Below are 21,311 nucleotides of genomic sequence, written 5' to 3' on the forward strand. Positions count from 1 at the left end.
GTCACTTTTTTTCATTTTGACACAGAAGTCCCTCATGAAAGTCAGCATTCTTATCGCATTATCATGGCCACTACCCAAGCAAGGCAGATTCTGTAAGAAGGGTGGTCCAAAAACCTCTGGGTAAAGAGTTTCTAACCCTCCTGGGTACCTCCTCATCCTGATACCATCGGCAGCTTTCCCCTGGGCAGCTATGTGATTTAAACCCTAAAGAAAAAAAATACTGAAATAAGTTTCAATTTCAACAAACTGTTGATTCCCCTTTCTAGATCATTTTTATCTTCAAAAGATAAACACAAACGGCTTAAAGGTTTGCTTTTGTGTGCTTGTGCAAGTGCAGTGCCCCCAGAGGCCAGAAGAGGGTGTCAGATCAGCTGAAGGTGGAGTTCCAAGTGGTTTCGAGCTGCACATTGTGGGTGCTAGGATCTGAATTTGGGTCCTCTGCAAGAGCAACAAGTGCTCTTAACCACTGAGTCATCGCTTCAGCCCCCAATAAGAAAGTTTTAATTTCAGGCAGATCTGGAGGGACAGGGGTACAGTTAGTTACACAGGTGCACCCTGGGAGATGGTAGCTTGGTTGAACACCATGCTGCTCACCCCCGATAGGCTCGCAGAGTTAGCAAATAAATTATAGGATACTTGGCTGAATCTAAATTTCAGATAGCCTTGAGTTTATGCTAACTAGTTAAATTAAGTACCTAACATTCAACATTTAAAACAATTTATTCTAAAAATATTACTTATCTGAAATTCAAATTTAGTAGGTCAGTCTGTATTTAATCTGGCAACTGTACCTTACCAGGAAGCACAGAGCCTCAGACTGCAGGCTTGCGGTTGATATATTCTCTCGGTCATATCTAACCATGGTTGACAACATTTAGATACGTGATTCTTAGTTACCCTAAGTGTTCAGCTCATTATTTTTCTGCTGTCCAGACTTTCTAAACAGCTTTTCTTCCTAGCTCCAGAACAGGCTGCGTCAGCCCTTACTACCTTACATCTTGTCAAAAGAACAATGGTCTGCTCTTGACAATGTCGCTTAGCACGGAAGGTTGTGGATTGTCACCTGTGTGTAAGCAGGAGCCCAGCTCTCATGTTGGACAAATACACAAATGGTCAAGTCATCTTCCTATAGGTCGTGTTTTTGTATCAAACTTAAAAATGCTTCCAAGTTGTGACACACCCTACAGCTGTCCCTAATCCAAAGGTTTGCTGGAATGCCCCAAATCACCCTCTTCTACAAGAGTAAGACCACTTTCTGCCCTCTAAGTAAAACAGCAAAATTAAAGGGCTCTAAAGTTTCACTTGGCAATTGAGAGTATTTCAAACTAGACCTACTTTTCTCATTCTTTGAAAGAATAATGGGAGCGTGTAATGGAGTGCTGCAGAAAACCTGAGCTCCTGCTTAAATAATACAACATGACAGCTAAAGCTAATCAGTGTTCTTCTCTAGTCTCTGCCATTAACATCATTAATAATTCTTTATTTTTAAGCCATGGGGGGAAAAGATCAATTAACATAGTCTTTCTTGGGTTAGCCACTCTTTTGAATAAACAATTCGAAAGTCGTTGGTGCCGCTGGCCATCATTCATTCCTGTCCCCCATGGCACAGTGTGTGGCCAGGGTTACTTCCCGGTCCAGGGTTGTAATCAGCATGGTAGCACGTGACCAGCTCTGGAAAATTAATTATGAGAGAACACAAATTCTGTGTAGCCCTGGAACTTTGACTAGTTAACATAGGAACCTCCAGATCCTTTTTTTTTTTTTTTTTTTTTTGAGACTCTCAAACCAGAAGGGCTCAAGACAGTCTTTCTAAACAGCACTCATTGACTGACTCCAGTGAACAGACCCCTCCCACGCATCAACAGGGGCCACATGGCACATGGGAAAAGTGTGTCTTTGTGAGTTTAAGTTTCCAAGTTGTTGGTTGGGTTAGTAGCCTAGTTTAATTCAAGGAATTGTTTAGTTAGGTTTCATATATACTCAGTCAAATGGAAATAAAGCATTCTATAAACTACTTGTGCCCCACCCCTAAAAGTTTCTGAACATGTAAAGTTACCTATTTTTAACTTGTAGGGATCCAACCCCAGGCTTTCTTCAGATAAGATGAGTGCTCGAGCACTTAGCCCTGTCCCTCATCACACCTTCTAATCCTCAAAACCCTCTTACAGGAAATCCGATCATCTTTGTCTTACAAGAACAGGAAAGGCTGACAGAAAAAGTGGCTTTGATTTCCCAAGTCACCCAGAAAGTCAAGGACTAAGGAGACATGTGAGCCCACAGCCGTCCACACCCGTATCGGTTACTTCTTTCTTTTATTGTCGTGACAAAACATGACGGAAGCCACAAGAAGGAAGAGCTTGTCTTGACTCACAGCGTGAGGGTTCAGACCATCATGCTAGGGTCTTGAAGCAGGAGGGTGGGATGGCTGGTCACATCATGCCACTGGTGTGTGACAGGTGAGCAGAACAAGATGAGTACTGGTTCCTCGGCCGACTTTCTCCTTTTTATCCAATTAACAACAACGGGGTGACATTTAGGGTGGGTCTCTCCATCTTAATTTAGATAATGCCTCATAGGCATGGGCAAAGGCTGTCTCCTTTGAGATTCTGGATCCTTTCAAGTTGACAACCAATATTAACTGTCAGTGTACCTTCCAGCCAATACACTGTCCCTCAAATGCTGGTCTCTGGGGTTTATCAAAGGAACCTTTGGGTGGAAGCATCAAATCTTGGAACCCGATGCAGGTGCAATGGAGCAGCTGAACACAGGCCCCTCCCATCCACCAACAAGGGCTACATGGCACAATGTGGGAAGAGTGTCTTTGTGGGTTTAAGTCACTAAGGCTCCAGGTTGTTGGTTGGGCTAGTAGCCTAGTTTACTCTATTTATAACTAAATAGAAACTGTACAAGTTAGATTTTGTTTACACACACACAAAATGCATGAGGGGCAAAGGGGGAAACTTTAACAGGTGTTCTATATGAGAGCAATCTGCATCTCTGTGAAATACTCCAGGCAATGTGGACAGGGGGGCAAGTCCCACCATTCTCCATGGCTACACTCAGCCAGGACCATCAATACTTCCCTGCGCTGTGAGTATGCAGTCATGTGTGTTTGAACTTGTTTTGTGTGCTTGCGTGTATGTGTGTGTGTGTGTGTGTGAGAGAGAGAGAGAGAGAGAGACAGAGAGAGAGAGAGAGACAGAGACAGAGACAGAGAGAGAGGGAGAGACAGAGATACAGAGACAAAGAAATATTATAGATCCAGAACCTCTCACATGCTTATCGGCCAGTTCTCTACCACTGAGCTACAGCTACAGTTACTCTTAATCTTTGAAAGAAAATTCTGAAACATGCATTCAATTAGCTGATGTGGCTCCAAGCACTATAATGCCATTTTTAAAGATTGCCATTGCTTGCAAACTTAAAACCTTTAGCTCAGGTATGTCATTTTTAACAAAACTCCATTTGCATATCTTTTTTTTTACATTTCTCAGATTTAATGCGTAATCTATGAAGCGATCTCTTGAGATTCCTTCATATCACTCAGAATAATGCATTTGTCTTTATAATAATGTATTTATCACTTTTTACTTTACAGGCACCCTACATCTAAAAATACCTTTCAATATCTATATCTTTAAATAAAATTATCTAAACATCAGCTTCATTCATCACCTGAGAGGCTGCTAAGTAAAAGACAAACTTACGAATGGCCTCCCATCCAAGTATCCACCAGGCCCAGGCCACAGGAGGATACCAGTAAATTCAAACACCCACCCTGCTAGCCTCACTTCCAAGAATCTCCGAGTCCGCAGAGCCACTCTGCTTTCCTCTTATCAGAGAGAAAGAAAACTAGAAAAAGTAAGTCAGGTCCACTTCTCTTTCTGACCAGTAAGATCTTACGGAAAATCTACACCATGGCAAGAACTAATGCAAAACAGCTACCCCGTACTGTGAAATCATATGCAAGAAATAAAATAACAGAAGCCACGAGGGAAGACAATTACCCAGGCAAGTGAGGGAACCAGTGTGTCCATGCTCTCAACGTGCTCAGGAAGAAAAATAAAACCGCACACAGAGTAGACCCATAACTGGAAAGATCACTTTAGTCATGTGTGATGGCAGGAGACAGTGGCACAAAACGAAAACTATCTGTCTTTTGAAATAGAGTCAATCATGAGAAGAACTATAGCTTCTAAAAAGAAACAGACAGTAAATGTTTAATAGGTTATTTTGTCTCCAAGTATTTAAAGGTGTTTTCCTTTTCTTTCTGTAGAAGGATGAAAATGAAAATTTCACAAGCAGATCTGGATCACGTGCCAACCTCTTAACATGCCTGCTGCAGCCAAATGGAGATGCACACATATGCCAGACCAAACAGCTGGTCTCCCCCAAAGAAGTGCGTTAGCAAGAGGCTGGCAGTCCATAGCTCACTGCAGAAGAGCTCTCCTCAGAGCCTCCCACTTTTTGTATTCTGCTAAAATAGCCACCAGAGGGGAGGACCTACAGATGGGGTGCAGCCTGGTGCCAGATGGCAGAGTGAAGACGACAAGACTCCATCTACCGACACTAAAAATGAATGCCCTCTGGACAGCTTGGAGTGCCAACACAGTAAGCTGCTTCTACCATCCAAACATCACCTTCCCACATCAGGTTTTGGGAGGGTAGATGTTCTGACTTCTACAACCCTCAAAACAGTGGCACTTTTAGTCTTTCAGGAAACACTGGGATGGATAATCCATGCCTTGAGTCAGTTCTGTTCCTTGGGAAGAGTGTTTGTTACCTAATTAGGCATTCTAAACAGTTACAAGCTGTTCCTGGGTTCCAGTGGGACCAGGGTTTAGGATGAGCAGGGAGGGATGAATCTTAGTTAGACTTCAACCGTATCAAGGAATTTTACTAACAGTTACCCTAAAACCTGGCTTTCAGGGGACCACTCAGTGAGGAAGACATGCATTTCACACACAGTTTATTGTCTAAGGGAGAAGGGGATAAGCAAGCACAAAAGAAAACTGTGACTCAATTAAATACCCGCATCTCAAACACTTCAGCTCCTTACAGGTCAAGCTTCCATATTCTCCATGGTTCCTGGTCTTCTGTCAGTAAATATGCCTAAATCCCTCTCTCTTAAATCATTTAAATGGGATGCAGACCTGGAGCCTTCATATGCAAAGACTACCTCCAGAGTCTCTTACTCCACTTCCTTCTCACAGATGTGGCCAAGATCAAGAAGGAAGAAAGGTCGATGAGTCTGACCCATCAGATGGGACCTGCTCATTCTGAATATGCTGTTTATTAAGAGAATGGCAAGAAAAGTTGGGGACTAAGCCACACTGTTCACAACTGCTGGGGCCTCTTTTCCCTGAAGGCCCAACCCTTTGATTGGGATCAAACCGAAGGGCAACTTTAGGGCCATCCATCCCAACTTTGCGAAGAGAAAAGTGAGAACTGGCGGCAGCCACAGGCCTACGTGGGTGCTCGCAGCAAGGCTTTTAAACTTAAGAAGCTGATCCTGCGGGTTTTCACAGGGCTTGGGAGGGAGGCGAAAACCCTGTAACAAAGTAGTTAGAACTCAGTGGCTTAAATGAGGCAAGAAGCATCCGGCAGAATTCATGGCTGCAAAGGAGGCTCAAATGCAGCCCCTGTCCAAAGCCTCCATAGTCTTACACACAGAACTCTCCACCACACTCTGAGTTCAACCATGTGAATGTCACATTTACCTTGCGACCCAAATCCTTACGGGATGCCTCAGTCTACATTTGTGCAAGTCATGATGGGGCTTGACCTGAAAATAGCCAACGCTAAGTGTGATGGGTGATGATCATGCACATTGTGCAAAGTTGTCTGTAGCCTTTTTCATTTGACTCTAAGTCACCCAAGGCACTGGTTTTCAGACGGGGAGGTATATTGTAGCTCGCATTACATCAGAGGTCATATTCCCAGTGGGACTAAGTGGCCTGTTCTATCTGATTAAACAAACTTCATTCTCAGATATAACAACACAGACAAAAGGCTGGTTGCATAATGGATTCTTTCCTAATTATATCCTGGCTAAAAGCAAGGCAGATGGCCTACGGAGCTTAATAAAAATATAGACCTCGTCCCCCACTCAGTGCGTTGTTTTACTGGTATTATTAGTGTATGTCTTCTAGGTATTTTTTTTCCTGTGAAAGAACTATAGTCCTCCATTTTTATAAAACTCAGAATCTATACTGCCTACCCCCTTTGAGATCAGCCTTGATTACTCTCCGTCAAGGCACTCTTTCTAATTCGGAGGAAATTCATTTTATTATCTTATTTGCACTGCTGGTGTGATGGGTGTTCAGACCTTTCAGATTTCAGAATCACTGGGCATCCACTCAGCACAGCTCCCTCAGTTTCTGTCACCCGTAGACAATTGTCCAGGTCTTCCAGAGTTGGCTTGCGACTGTCCTTGGTGTTAGGGCCGGTTTGTGTCTTTGACCAAGAACAACCCCAAGCACTCCCATGGTGAAGAACAAGATACTTTAAGCCCTTGATACTTCAAAGAAAGGAACAGACCTAGCCTGACACTAGTGGACTGGAGCAAGATGGTTGTTTTATTTTTGTTTTGTTTTGTTTTTGTTTTTTTTTTAACTTTAATGAAAAGGTCAGGGCTTCATGACAGCCAACCCAAGACTAGGAGGAACAAGAACTAAAGGTCCAATGGTCCAATCAGGAAAATTTTATCATAGTTATTCTTTTAGCACAGTGGTTCCCAACCTCCCTGATGCTTTGACCCTTTAATACAGTTCCTCATGTTATGGTGACCCCCCCAACCATAAAATTATTTTTATCACTACTTCATAACTGTAATTTTGCTACTGTTTTGAATCATAATGTAGATATCTGTGTTTTCTGATAGTCTTAGGCGACCCCTCTGAAAGGGTCCCTGGACTCCAAAGGGGTCACAACCCACAGGTTCAGGACCTCTGGTTTAGCAATTTGATTCTGTTTTCTGAAAACAGATTTCCCCTGTCGTTTTTGCCTGTCTTTAACCCCTAACAACTTAGTGCAAGGTGTTTGTGTGAACCTAAAACGCTTAAAAATAATTCCCCATTCCCTCTACCTCCCACCCGTGCCCACACCACCCACATTCATAAGTTCATGCCCCATTTTCACCCCAACTTGTATACATCCAATAATATACTGTCTTCCCTTCAAGGAGGACATTGAATTAGGAAAATCTGTTTTACAACCAACGTTGCCTACGATGCTGTCTCTGAGAATGAAACTCACCGAGTCAGAACAGGCCGCTTAGCTCCTACTGGGAGCTCCTCCTTCCGACCAGGTCTGCAATGCAGCATTATGAGCCAGAACTCCGCCAGCTCATCTCGCTCCTGTAACCTTTCTGAGATTCAGCAACAGGCTGGAAATTACATGCCCCATTGCCACCTTATTACAAGTGATGACAGTGTAATTTCTTTGAGGCCACACTAGAGAACTCCAAGAAAGGTGGCATTTTTGAGGAGGGCTGGCTGGCCATCCTGAAGCGTCACAGGTGGTCCCCCTGGGAAAGGATGCCAGATCAGATCCCCACCCGCAAGGACCAGTCGGTTTGGAATCTGCATCCCCAGCACAACCCTCCCTGAAAGAGAAATGCTGCAGTGGATTTAGAGACTCAAGCTTGCCAGAAAGGAGGGGTACTAGGAATGGCTGCCCCTCTCCACAATGAAAGTCGGAGCTTATGATAATTATCTTCACGATAATTTACACCTCACTGGAAAATGAAAGGCCTACCCAGGAGGTCACGATGCCAAAACCATAAAACAGCAAAGGCACATAAAGTCAATCAAATAGGCTACACCACCGTGGCTGTTCTAACAGGAGGATCACCTGGTGTCAGTCTGCAAATTAGATCAGACTTCAGTAACAGTGACACGTAATTAACCTATCACACCTTGGGTCCCCTACTTTGTTTTTCAGGTTACTAAGCGTTAAACAATCAAACCTAGCTAACACTCATGGAACCGCCATGTTCCAAAGGTTATGTTTGGGTATATTACAAATGTAATCTTGGAGTTGTTGGAAATGTGACTGCCGAGTGCAATGATGATAGGTCATGTGTATTCAATATCTCCTAAGAATATAAATTACCAGGGACTTCTCAATTAAAAGATCATTTCCTTTGCTGCATTTCTAGACAAGCAGGAAAAAAAAATTAAACTTATAAAATATCACCCTAGTGTGATGTGGTCGTACATAGCTGTCATCCAGCACTCGGGGCTGAGGCAGGAAGCTAGCTGAGCACAGAGGAAGCTCGTGTGTGTGTGTGTGTGTGTGTGTGTGTGTGTAAGGAAAGTACTAGGTTAGAGGCTTTATTCATTCATCATCCATTTTAATCTTCTTCAACTTCAGACAACCAAATGCTGCATCTGAATATGACACAAGGAACAGACGTGTGTAACTGTTCACTCAAAGCCACTTGAGCCAAAGGAGAATGGCCTGAGACCAAAACGAGACTCCACATTTTGTCCAGGGGACTCCCCAAGTGTGCGCAAAAGCTCCATCGTCCTGCATGAGCACCAATGCCTCTCCAAAGAACCCAGGGCAACTTTAGATCAAAGTCTCCTGGTTAAGAACGCTGCTTTGGAGCTGGGGATGAAGCTCAATGGTGGTAGGATGCTTGCCTCGTGTACAGAAAGTCTTTGCGTGGACCGCCCCCCCCAACCCCAGCTCCACAGACACCGCATTTCTGTCTATAATCCCCGCACTCCTGGCAGGTGGAGGAAGAGGCAGCAGGTAAGCCACAGCTACATATGGCATTCAAGTCCAGCCTAGGTAAGGTGCTGTCTCAGAGAGGAAGGAGAGAGGAGGAGGGCAGCGGAGAAGATGAGAAAGAGAAGATGGAAAGAGGAGAAGGTGGAGAGAGGAGGGATGTGGGGTTGATGGGGTGCCAGAATATTCGCTTTCTCAGAGCAACTGGTGCCTAACGAGAGTATTGCTCCAGCTTAGGCCACAGACACTCTGACCTCGTAGCAACAGAAGCCTTTCCGTGGCCGAGGCCTGATAGTGGGGCTGTACCTGGCTTTCTCCATGGTTACGGCCGCTCTCGGTTCTGAGGATAGACTTGGGCTTTCGGGACTTGAAGTTGCCCATAGTGGGTCTCAGCACTCCATCCACCAGCAGGGTCTGTTCTACATGCCGCTGGGCCTCATGGGAGGGCGGAGCAAGCTCATCTATTCGAGCCCCCGCCTGTGGGTAGTTCTCTTTATTGTTTTCATCTCTGCAAGAAGAACGACCCAATTTAGAAGGCACCCAAAACAGAATAAACCTGTACTGAAAAGAGCTGACGAGATTTACCATTCTGTTTTCGAAGGGAGCCTAAGCACAGGCAATTTTATAAGCCTAAAAACCCCAAGAAATGTGAATGTCGTTCTTGTTTTTTCTTTTTAATTTTTTAGTCAGGATCTCACGTATCCCAGACTGACCATGAACTCACTGGTACTCAAAGGTGACCCTGAACTTCAGATCCTATCGTCCCTCCTTCACCCACCAAGTGCGAGGATTACAAGCATGTATAACAATGCTGATTTCTCTCAGTGCCCAGGATTGAATTTAGGGCTTCGGGCAAACTGGGGACAGGTCTCATGAATTTTGTTCTTCCCATCACTCTCCCTCTCCAGTCTTCACGTGAAAACGCTTTACTTTCACGCATATCTTATTTCCCTCCCGCAATCACAATGCAAGACCTTCAGGTTAGGTACTGAGATCCCAAATTTGCAGATTTAGATTCTAAAGTGCTGTGGTTAAACAGCACACAGAGCAGACAGGCCAACTCAAACACCCCCAGAATGATCGAACAGTCTCAGCCTCTTAGGCTGAATCTTTGGTTCAAGATGTTTATGCTTCCCTGTCCATTGGCAAAGATAGTTTACAACTGCAGATCTGTTTGGAGAGGGAGCAAGTCATCCAGACAATTTTAAAATCAAATGATAAATTTTCCCTAACCAGACATTAGAGCAATGCCTGGACACAACGTAGAAAAAGATCCCTATCTGTGGGTTCCCTCAGGGCTGAGTCACTGAGGCCACCCCAGCTTCTCACTTTAGAAGCTGAGGCAGGAAGATCAAAAGTTCAAGGCCAGCTTGGGAAACCTAACCATATCTCAAAACAAAAAGGGAAAGGAAGAGTAGGGCTAGGGATATAGGTTAGTGGCAGAGTAACTGTCTTGTTTATTCAAGGTTCTAGGTTCAATTCCCCATCTCACATACACACATCTTCTCAGCTCTGACAGGGATGGTACTTGCACTTTTCACTCAACCATCAAGTTCCATATAATACGCCCAAAGGGCGACGTTCTCCTTTGAAACCACTTGACATACTTAAATCTCTTCATTTTCCTTTCCATATTGCTAGGAAATAAGCAACTGCAGCCATAACTAAATGAGGGTATAAATTGGATTCTTGGCCTTAGACGATCCATATCCCATAACTCGCTGGCAGGTCACTAAGGGCAGCCACCTCCCAGCTGTTTTCACCACAGGCAGCCAAGAAAGCAATGATTTCACCCCACCCGCCCACGCAGGCTCAGACACATGAAACCAGGGAAGGAAGCCCAGGGAAGGAAGGGTCCCCAGCTTTTCACTCAACATACACCTTCCGACAGGTGAAGACTGAACTCCCTGTGCTGGGGGAAGGGAGGGCAACACCAAGATTGTTGGTCCGGAGCATAGGCCAGGTGCAGAGAGCAGATGGAGGGGCATGAATAAATGTATCCAAAACAATTAAGCTCAGGTGGAACACCCAATAAACGGGTTAGTAGCTGGGAAAACAAATAAAAACAGTGGCGGTGATCTGAATGATAACAATTAAACTTTTTTTCTATGACACCAGTGGCTTTAGACATTAGAGTCAAGCCAGGGTTAGGAAGTTAACCCATTCTAGTGAGGTGTACCGCCTGTCCTGGGGCATAGTGGAGTTCTGTGCAGTTACTGCGTTCTTTCCAGAAAAAGGAATCAACAGCATCTTTTACTCCTTCAGGTAGGAATCCCGATCCCTCAGTCATGAAGTCCAATACTTTCAATAACATGTTTGGTGAATAATGATGGGCGTGTTCTCGATTTTAACTGAGAAGTGCCCAGTACAAGGCTCTGTTCTAGGGATCTGGGAGCTGACACACTACATTCTCCCGAGAAGATGAGATTCTCGGAGAGAAGATGTTTGAATTCAAAGAGTCTCGAGATCCAGATGATCTCTTTTGCTCGTTTGCTAATCAAGACCAAGGATGAGACCTACCTGAGCCCGGAGCAAGCGTCCTCGTCTTCATGTAAAGAGACTCTGTCTTCCTCGCACCTGAGGCAAGAGGGAGAACAGCTTGTCAGACACAAACGTCCGCTTCAGTAGAAGCAGCCAAAACCTAGAGCTGAGATTAGCATGGAAGATCATAAAATGCAATGGTCCTCACCACTGTCTCCCCGAAGAAAAACACAAGAACAAACAGCCGGCTCCAATTTCTGAATGTCAGAGCTGGAGAGATGGCTCAGTGGTTAGGAGCACCAGATATTCTTCCAGAGGCCCTGAGTCCAATTTCTGAATGTCAGCAGGGCAGCAATACAATGCCAACCTGTTCCCCAAAGCTTTGAACCAGCTGTGACTTTTCACTTCCACAGTACTGCAGACACCGTTTGAGCCAGTGGTTCTTGTAGCAATGCCGCGGCCCCTCATGTTCCTCCTGTTGTGGCGTCCCTCAATCACATTGTCTTGTTGCTGTCTCATAGCTGTAGTTTCGCTGCTGTTATGAATCATAATGATATGTAGGAAAACTGATATGGGACCCCTGTGAAAGGGTTGGTCAACCTCCAAGGGGGTCTTGACCCACAGGTTAAGAACCACTGGTCTGAGCTGACAAGCTCTCACTAAGGCCAAGGAGCTCCCAACATGGGGACATCAGGCTCCGAGAGACGTGCTCTCAGAAGAGATCCCATGACCATCAGCATCAGGAGCCCTGTCCCGTGCCCCATGCTGAAACAGCAACCACTACCTTTGATCTATATCTTTCACAAGACTTCCTAATTAACCTGCTGAAAAAGTCTTGGCTCTTCCACACTGAAAAATCCCTGGTGTCTGGCACTCCCTGGGGGAATCTGGGATAAGAGTGTTGTTCTCCATAGGTAGGAGGGAGTCTTTGTTCCTCTTCCTCACTGCTCACCCTGCCCCACCCTGCCCCACCCTGAAACATTTTTCCATCTTCCATTCCTACCCACCCTTCACTGGCCAAAGCCAGGTGGGACCGGCTCTGAACAGGAGCCTTCCCAGCCAGACTCACACACTCTCCTGCAACCGTGTGAATTTTAATAGATACCTGTTTCCTCTTCATCCTTAGGTTTTAATGTCTTTTGTACCTCTGAGGTCCTTTGAATTGGTTTCTTATTGCATGAAACACCCATAGGCATAACTGTGCTTATAAAACAACTACAATTCTTTTTCTAGAGACACCAACATGGCTCCCAAACACAGCATTGCCTCCAACAGATGCTCAAATAATCTTTGATTTAAGAAGGATTCTGCTCCCTAGACAGAAAAACTGAGACATTTAAAGGACAGAAACAAACGACTATTTATTACACATTTATCGATTGCCGGGTGCTCAGTTCACTTTTTGTGATGGTTAGGAGTGACTGTTGACTGAACAGGAGATGTTACTTGATGTAGAAAGGCCCAGCCTGATTGTGGGCGTCACCATTCCATGGTCTGGAGACCTAGACTGAGAGAAAGGGAGCTGAGTATCAGCATTCATCTCTTGCTGCTTCATTTTGCTGGATGAAATGTGGCCAACCTCCTCAAGTTCCTGCCTGGTGCCTTGCTCATCATGATGGATGGTGCCCTCAGATGGTGAGCCAAAATAAACCCTTCACTAAGTTGGTTTTGTTTTTTGTTTGTTTGGGGTTTTTTTGTTGTTGTTTTCTGTTTGCTTGTTTGTTTTGTCAAGTTGTAACGTCGTAAGAAGGAGAAAATTTGGACCAATGGGGTTAAGGACCAACTGACCTGTTCATTTTGTTTTATTTTAATGTCCAACCCATCGACATAACTAGACAGCAATGTGCTTTCTTCCCTATTTCTTTCTGTTCTTGATTCAGACAAGTTAGACATGTCTATACTCAAAGTAACATGATATTTCTAAAGGATACAAGGTTCTAGAGAGAGCTGGCTCCTGTTCTGAGAAATTCAGTGTAGTATGTAGGCAAAAATAAAACAAATAAACACATATGTACAAATATAATGCAGTGCTTATGATACATTCAATAACATATTTAAATATTCATCACTGAAAATGCTATATAATTAGCCCACATATTAACTCAAGAAAGCTCCTGTTCCCTTCTCTTACAGCCTGTTTTTTTTTTTTTTTTTTTTTTTTAATTATGGCTTTTTCTGTAGTGAATTATACAAAGGCCACCTACAGACTTGAACCCTCTTTATCTAGGAGAATATTCTGTTCCCTCTGGCAATGAAATAAAGTTGGTCGAGTTAACAAAATGTTCGTTTTGACTGAATAATCTAAACCTCTTCACTCTCTCATGTTTTTGACAACCAATAACCCTGTCCTATTTATCTCATGAAAAATAGCGATTAAATTCCTAAGTTTCACATTCTCCCTCATCATCAGTATTCACACATAGTTCCTATAGGCTTTGCAATGTGAATGACAATGTTTCCCAATAGTAAAATGAGAAAAGATCATACAATGTAGAAACCTAGAATTCCCACTTCCAAGAACTAGGGTTCAAGCCACAGCCACAGCCTGAAGCTCAGTAATGCTACCTGAGAAGCAGGCAATAACGTTTTTCCCCTCTGTGCATTTATGTTTTCTCCTCTAAGCATGAGAATGGAAAGTCAGCACCAGAATCCACAAAGTGGAAGGTGTCTTCTGGCCCATAAGGCTGGACCAAATTAGCAGAGCAGAAATATCTCTTAAACAAGCGCCCATTGCCACTCAGGAAACATAAGCTCAAGATCCCTGCCCAGCAGTGGAAATGGATGTCTTCATAGACCTCGGAGCCCCATCCCAGCTCTTTGACCTCGGTAGAAGTCTCGATTGCTTTCCTAGGGACCATCACCTCCCACTCAGTCAGCTTCCCATTTTTGTCCTTGCCCAGGAGGGCCTTACCAAGGGGTAACACTGGCCCAGTTATAAAACTGGATTCTATCGTGCGAAACTATGAGCATGGCTCTCCATCTCTGGAAGACCATCAACTCAGACAGAGTGGCCAGGAGACCCCGAGCACAGTGCTCTCTTACAATACTATAGAGCCACACAGGAGGGCTAAAAGCCAGTCCTTTTTATGATCTCCCCCTTAGGACCTCAAAACTAAAAAATGTTACCTTAAGCAAGGTAACCTAGGCTCAGAAAAGTAAAGCATGACATACGTGAGTCTTGACTTCCAATGTTTATGTATGTGCATTTGTGGAGGAGCGAGTAGGGTGGAGGTTGGAAACTATAAAGGTCCATGAGAGGGAAAAGAATAGAACATATGTGATATGGACAAGGAAAGGTGAGGGGCAGAGAGATGAGGTGAGGGATGGAGGAGGACAATGGACTAAAACTAAGGGTGTATGCAAATGCTACAAGCAAATCTGTTACTTTAGATGCTAATTTGAAAACAAACTCAAGAAAAGAAATAGCCCAACGTGGTGATGTATTCAGAAATAGCTGTTTGGGAGCCTGGTATGTTGTGTAAATATTTGTAAGCAATTATGAACTCAATGAAAGCAACTTTCAAAAGCCTTACAATAATGGAGCATGCCCCACAATGCTCTTCAGACTGGGAACTGTGACAGTGGGGTCTCCACAAAGTGGCTAGTCACTAACATCTGCGGCCAGTGTGCTCGGACAGTGTCAGTCTAGGCAGGATTAATGGCTGCTTCCTAGAAGCCACTGAAATCACATGTCTGTGTGTGACTGAACTGTGATGGAGAATGTTTTTCTCATGGTTGGCCATGGTGAAAAGAAAAAAAAAAATGTTAAAGACACTTCCAGCAAATGATTCCTTGGTAGCCCTTCTCAGCAGGCTAAGTCACAGCCCTTCCCTTGAGATTGTCCAGACATCTCTGCAACAGCTCTAACTTGGGCCTTTTCTCCCTCATTTACTTTCGCTCCATCTGCCAAGCACAAACAAAAGGAAGGAGTGTGTGGGGTTCACAGCCCACATGACCATTCCGACCTTCTCTGTCTAGCCTGACAGCCAGGAAGGAGTACAGTCCCAGGGAGGCCAACTCATTGCCCAAGATTCCAAGGCTTTACTCCAGGGAACTTCACTTGTTCCTGCTCTACACTGCCAAGCCCACAGACAGTAGTCACATGACATTGTCAGTCTATATTCCCAGACACTCAGGAGACAGGAGAACCAGGCTTCTTGGAATAATGGGAGCTAAAGCCATATCCAGGAGAAGTCATCTTCTCCAGTTAAATTGGAAGAAAGGCCCCAGCTTGATTGACTAGAACAAATGGCTTCTCTTCCCCTGCAGCAACACACCTCTGACGGCAAAGTGGCAGAGATGCAGCCTCTTGCGGAATTTCCCAGAACCACCTGCATCAGTGTTCTCTGGATTACCTGATCAGGAGGAACAGACTCCCGCCTGGCCCTGCCTCAGCCCCACACAGCTCTGAGGGTAGAATGTAAACCTCTGTGCAATGGGGAAAGTTGTTTGTTGGGTTTTGGTTTTCTAAATGTCTCCTGTAATCACCCTGTCCTCAAACTTGGCTGTGGAGCCAAGGATGACCTTAAACTTCTGGCCCTCCTACCTCTACCATAATGTGCTGAAGATTACAGGTGTTCACCACCAGCAGCATACGGAGTTATATCACGCTTGGCATCAAACCTAGGGCTTCACGGGTGCTAAACACATCCCCGTCCTTGTAATACATATTAACTTTTACTTACTTATTTTCAGTTTTTGAGTATTGATGTTTGCCTGCATGTATGTATGCGCTAAGGTATCAGATCTCCTGGAACAGGAGTTACAGACAATTGTGAGCTGCAATGTGGGTGCTGGGAATTAAACCTGGACCCTCTGGGTGCTGGGAATTAAACCCGGACCCTCTGGAAGAACAGCTGGTGCTCTTAGATGCTGAGCTGTCTCTCCAACTTCTTGTAACGTAAACTTTTTAAACAGCATTGCCCAGCCTTTTAACTAGTAGGCTTCTAGAACATTTTCATCTAATGGTTTTTGGAACCCAAGCCAGCTCTGACCTGACTCCAATCCAAATACCCAGTCCCAGGTCCTCTCTTAGCCTGGAAGTCTATATTTTTCACAAGATCCAATCCCTTTTCCAGGTAGTGGTGTTTGGCTCATTTTGTAAACCAATGCTTAGAGGCTAGGAGGCAGAACTTTTGCAAGCAAAGCACCGGTCTAAATACAGTGACCCAGCAAGAGACTTTAAAAACAACACATCTTGAAAAGGCACTGCAAATGTCTCGGACAGGCTAAGGTCACACTGATGTTGGAAGGAGAAAAAGAAAATGCAAAGAAAACTGAGTTAAATTCTCCCAGATCTGCACAGGCATTTCAAGGCCTGAGGAAAACCAAGGATTCTGCCTTTGAGACCCAGTTTCACTTTCCTCCGACTCTGCCAAGACCTCCTCCAACTGAGGAAACAGGGGCATGGCTCATTTGACATTGTCTCAGGCTCAGATATGACGACCTGAGTCTGAATCCTCAGTAACTTCAAAGTCCACCAAAGTGGAGGGAAGCATAAAACTCTAGGATTGGGCTGAAGGATCCCCAGAGCTCATTAGCCACCAATCTTACCCATCCATGAACTCCAAGTTCAGTGAGAGATGGGGTTGAGTGAGATAAAAGGAGACACAAGATGTTAACCTCTGACCTCCAAAGGCACCCTCATGTACACACACACAAACACACATACACACACAATCACAACGAGCCAAGCAGCAACCTTTCAGGTTGAACTATCTGATAAAAAATAATCCATAGGAAACAGTAATGACTGCTTGGATGCACCTTCCAAGGCACAGAGTTTTAAACTTCCATTTTAATAAGAATCAATACCAGAGGCCTTCACCCAAAAGAAAGCCTCTCCGGGTGGAATTTCAGTAGTGTGAGAGGAGGTGATGGAGGTGGGTGGTGACGGGAGGACCTTTGCTTATCTCAAAAGGCTCCCTCAGCAGGACTAACATCTCACCCAAACACTCCTGGGACACCTGCTATGCCTGTGTCACAGGACAGCACCCTCTGGTCCTGCTGGGTAAAGGAACTGTGCCCACAGATCCAGGAACAGGTTCCTATTATTGAGAGGAGAAGTAAAAAATAAAAGAGTGTTCCATATGACAACCACGGGTTTAAGATGCCCCTCATCTGAGCTGTGTCACACCTGCGACGTTCTGGGTATGTCGTAAGTTCCTCAGATTCTTGCATTAGCCAGATGGTTTCCCAGTCGCCACTCACAGCCTTTTAAAAGGAACCGCTGTCACGTCTCTGAAAGTAACAACGCGATCTTATGCAATCAGAACTCCTTGGGGAGTATCCAAGGATGAGACACGACAGTCTCCCCATCCTTTAACCATAACATAAACACACACTCAATAGGAAATGTGGAAGTAAAAGTCTCCATCTTGAAGCATCTGGGCCTGCAACTGAGGCTGACTCTAGGAATTCAGCCACACAGGGCTCCCAAGAACCAGGCCCAGAAAACGTGTGGTGGTGGGGAGCCCAGCAGGGGAAAAGAGAGGTAGTACATGACCACTTAACCAGAAGATCCAGGCCTCTTCCTTGGTCCACAGATCTAGCTCTCCTCTTCTATCAGCTTTTTCCAGAAAAGCAAAGAGGCAGGGCAATGTCACTGCCATGATGAGGGTCCCTAGTAGGCATAGTGCGTCTTTGAAAGCCAACCTGGTCCTACGTTTAAAGAGGCCCCACTTAGGGTGAGCTCAGAGGGAGATACTAAGACAGTAGCAAAGCAAACAGACAAGCAAAGGAGCATGGGAAAGGGACTCCAGGAAGCACAGTGGAACCTCAACCCTCCCTCTCCAAGACTCTGCCACAATGGTAGGGTCTAAAACCCAAAGGATGCCAACAGGTCTACTCATTGGGAGCAAACAGTCCCCAAGTCACTTGTGGCCTCTGTAGGAAATTCAGGCTTTCTTAAGTAGCAAAATATACAACTTTGCACACACCCTCCTGCAAAGCTTTTCCAGAGTGGCTCTCCTGAGAAGACCCCAGAAGTAAACGTGAATTCCGCTATGCTAAGATGGCTAGGCGGGATGCGTATGGTGTATACACCCAGCTACATGTAAATCACAGGTAGTGCCCCCAGAATGTATGCCACATTCGTTTCTGACGCATAGATTATATTACCAAGAATATATTAAGGAAGAGATGACCAGAATAAAAACGAAGCACTCTAGGTATCAACACACACACACACACACACACACACACACACACACACACATCAACATGAGCTGCCCTTGAGTAAAAAAACACCACCCCCCACCCCACCCCCGCTTTGAACTGTTGTTAGTAAGACGTTTCTCTCTAATCACATTATTGAGGTCAGACGAGAAAAAAAAAATGACAGAAGGCATCTAGAAAAGTTGATTGCACTGGGTCTTAAAAATCTGTACACAGAGAGAGGGGTGATAAGTTTACCCGCTGTAAATATGCTGAAATTAAACTCCGGTTCTCTCACATCCGTCTATTTGGGGCAAATGTACCCAGCAAGCACGCCATGAAAACTGACATTCATGTTGGCAAAATACAACCAAGCTTCCTTTTTGACATGTCACATAATTTTTTTTTTTAAGCTAAGCTCCAAGATAGCATATTTTGGAGCATGGGGCTTCCCGCAGTAATCAGCTAGGTTTAATGCTACTCCCCTTCCCGTCCCCGTGCCCGTCCCCCCCCCCCCCCCCGCAGCTGCTAAAATACTGGCTGTAACCTGTGTGAGGTTTGTGGGGCCCCCGCCAGCCTCGCAGCCCCAGGTTCTAGGAGACAATGCATCGCCTGGGAAGAGGGGCTGGGGACCGGGGTACCTTCACCATAGTTGTTTCGGAGACGGGCACGCAAGTCGATTGTAATGGCAAGAATCACTTACTCAGTTACAGCAGCGCTGCCGAAGGAATTATCCTGAAGGCTGAAACAGAAACAAGAAAACATGAGCCAAGTCCGGCCGGGGAGCCGTCTCCCTAATTGCTCTCCCCGAGTTAGAGCATGCACACAAACATGGCATTGCCAGGCAAGTCTTAGGGCTTGCCCCGCACGCTCGCTCTACCTTGGGCTGCTGTCTGCACATGCTCCTGACGACACCCCCAGCAGGGGCCCAGCGGCACGGGCGAACCACAAAGCCCAGCAGCCCGCGAGGCTGCAGGGACGATGGGGCGGGGCGCCGCGGCGTGCGACCCGGGGTTGCAGCCGCAGGACGCTGGAGAGGCTCCGCGCAACCCTGGTAGCCAGCTAGGAGCGACAGGGAATCCAAGCCGCTCAAGCCTGCCACCTCAACCTGGGCTAGCAATACAGATGTCCCCCCAGTGGATGCAATGCCCGCCTCCCATGGCTTGATACCTCCTCCCACCCTCCGCCCGGGGGTGGGTGGGATGCAAACATGCAAAGATGTATCCATCGCTTTTTCTGAAAGCGAAGAGGGATCGAGAAGGGAGAGAGGGAGATGGACGCTGAGTTTTGTCTTATTTTCACGGTGTGCTGGTTTTTATTGCCTAGAACAAAAGAGGCTCCCAAAGGCCGGCTGCGTCCCTTACAGGTCGTTCTGAGCTCTTGTTATTTCATTCTGCTGGAGGAAGCGCCCAGCTCAGGACCACAGAAGCTGTGAGTGATCGAGTATAGAATGCTTTCCAGGCCTTAGCTGGTGCCTAGGACACGGTGCAAGGCGGGAGGTGGACTCCTATGCCCCCAGCAGCCCAGCCCCTTCACAAAGGATGGAGTGATGAACTCACAAATGCGGTTCCCTCGGATAGAGGCTGCTCGGTTAGGGGAAGGGAGGGCCTACGAGCCCCACCCCCACCCCGCTTTATTCTTGCTTGGGGGTGTTTGTCCTTTATTCTTGCTTGGGGATGTTTGTTCACGTCTCCTGCCATGTTGTCCTTGACTTGAAATAAACCGACATCTCTGAAAGACAGGTCTCCGGAATTTTGAAGTAAGATTTCATGAAGTGTTAATTCCTCGCGTGTAAACTATACTACCCATCTGTTCTTAATCATACTGTCCCGTGGAAGTAGATTCTAGATGGCAGACACGTCACGGGGGTTGGGGGAACGTGAAGTCTAATCGCGGACTATCTCCCCATGAATGGGTCTGAAGCTGTTTCTCAAAGGCTCCTCCTGCACTCGGACTCTGGTGCCAATTCTGAGTAGTCCAGAGCAGGAAGGACCAGATGTTGGTTGTGTAAACATCGCCAGTGATCCACCTGGGATGGGAAGGAACAAAGCTTTCAACTGAGAGACAGGAGTTAACGTCCAAGTGCTGAGGACCCATTGGAAGTAAAAGGAAATGATAAATGTGCTCCATAAATCCAGATATTCGATAAGAGATGAGTTCTCAACAAGCCATGAGCAGAAAGGCCCCAGAGTGGCTTGTAAGGACCATTCATACAGAAGAAAGACAAATGGTTGGTTCGGCATATTATGGCCGAAAGTTAAGAATACTCTAGAATAAAAGCCTGCCATTTAGCACTGTGCAAGTAACCACTTCAGCATTTTTACCACTCATCCAATTCTTACGTAGCTCTCGTCCTATATCTGACATATTTTTTTTTGTAAGTGGTTTTCAAGTACCTTTTTAAATGAGATGTCCTGTTCACCTTGGAATACACAATACTGATGGATATCACAAAGGTTCATTCGGAGGCCCTTGGCTCATCTGAACAACAGTTCAGGGAAAGTTCAAAGGGATAGGGGGGAAATTATTGCTCGGATCTGTGAGGAAGCTTGAGTGTCTACCAAGGCAGCAAGAGGGCCCAGACTCCCCTGTGGCTTTATGTAACATGGCCAAAACACAGTTTTGAAAGGAGCGATGTGATAAATTCAAAGAGCAAGGAAAACTATTTCACCTCTTCAACTTCGAAACAGGACTTAGGTAGGCAAAAGGATGTGGACAGGTTGAAAATGAAAGACAAATGTACTCGGTGGATGTGTTTCTCATTTAAGGCCATTGTAATACTTAAGTTAAAAATACCAGCTAACATCAAGCCTACCAAGGGGTTCTGAGAAAACATTACCTGGCTTTGTTTGATGAACTAATGAATGATGGACAAATGATTCACATACTTAAACACTGTGTCAGGTGCAGTTCCTATTAACCTGAAGCCTTTGCTATAA

The 21,311-nt window shown here is 45.4% G+C and overlaps 1 protein-coding gene across 5 annotated transcripts in view; it reads right to left on the bottom strand.

Moving 5' to 3' along the window:
* The window catches only part of Fam13c (family with sequence similarity 13 member C), a 104,872-nt gene extending 85,451 nt beyond the window's left edge, over positions 1 to 19,421 (bottom strand). For 2 of the 5 annotated variants that reach the window (XM_021653389.2, XM_021653388.2), the window contains exons 1-3: positions 19,076 to 19,267; positions 11,257 to 11,313; positions 9,043 to 9,244 (exon numbers count right to left, since the gene is read on the bottom strand). In XM_021653389.2, coding sequence (XP_021509064.1) covers positions 9,043 to 9,244; positions 11,257 to 11,313; positions 19,076 to 19,137 — 321 coding nt within the window. In that variant the 5' untranslated portion in view covers positions 19,138 to 19,267. Of the gene's footprint in view, positions 1 to 9,042; positions 9,245 to 11,256; positions 11,314 to 19,075 lie in introns of all 5 variants that reach the window. The other 3 variants (XM_021653391.2, XM_021653390.2, XM_021653392.2) reach the window with 2 other exon arrangements.
* Between the last annotated feature and the right edge of the window lie 1,890 nt (positions 19,422 to 21,311).

The sequence above is a fragment of the Meriones unguiculatus genome, chromosome 16 (genome assembly GCF_030254825.1).
Source record: "Meriones unguiculatus strain TT.TT164.6M chromosome 16, Bangor_MerUng_6.1, whole genome shotgun sequence".
Taxonomy (NCBI): Eukaryota; Metazoa; Chordata; class Mammalia; order Rodentia; family Muridae; genus Meriones; species Meriones unguiculatus.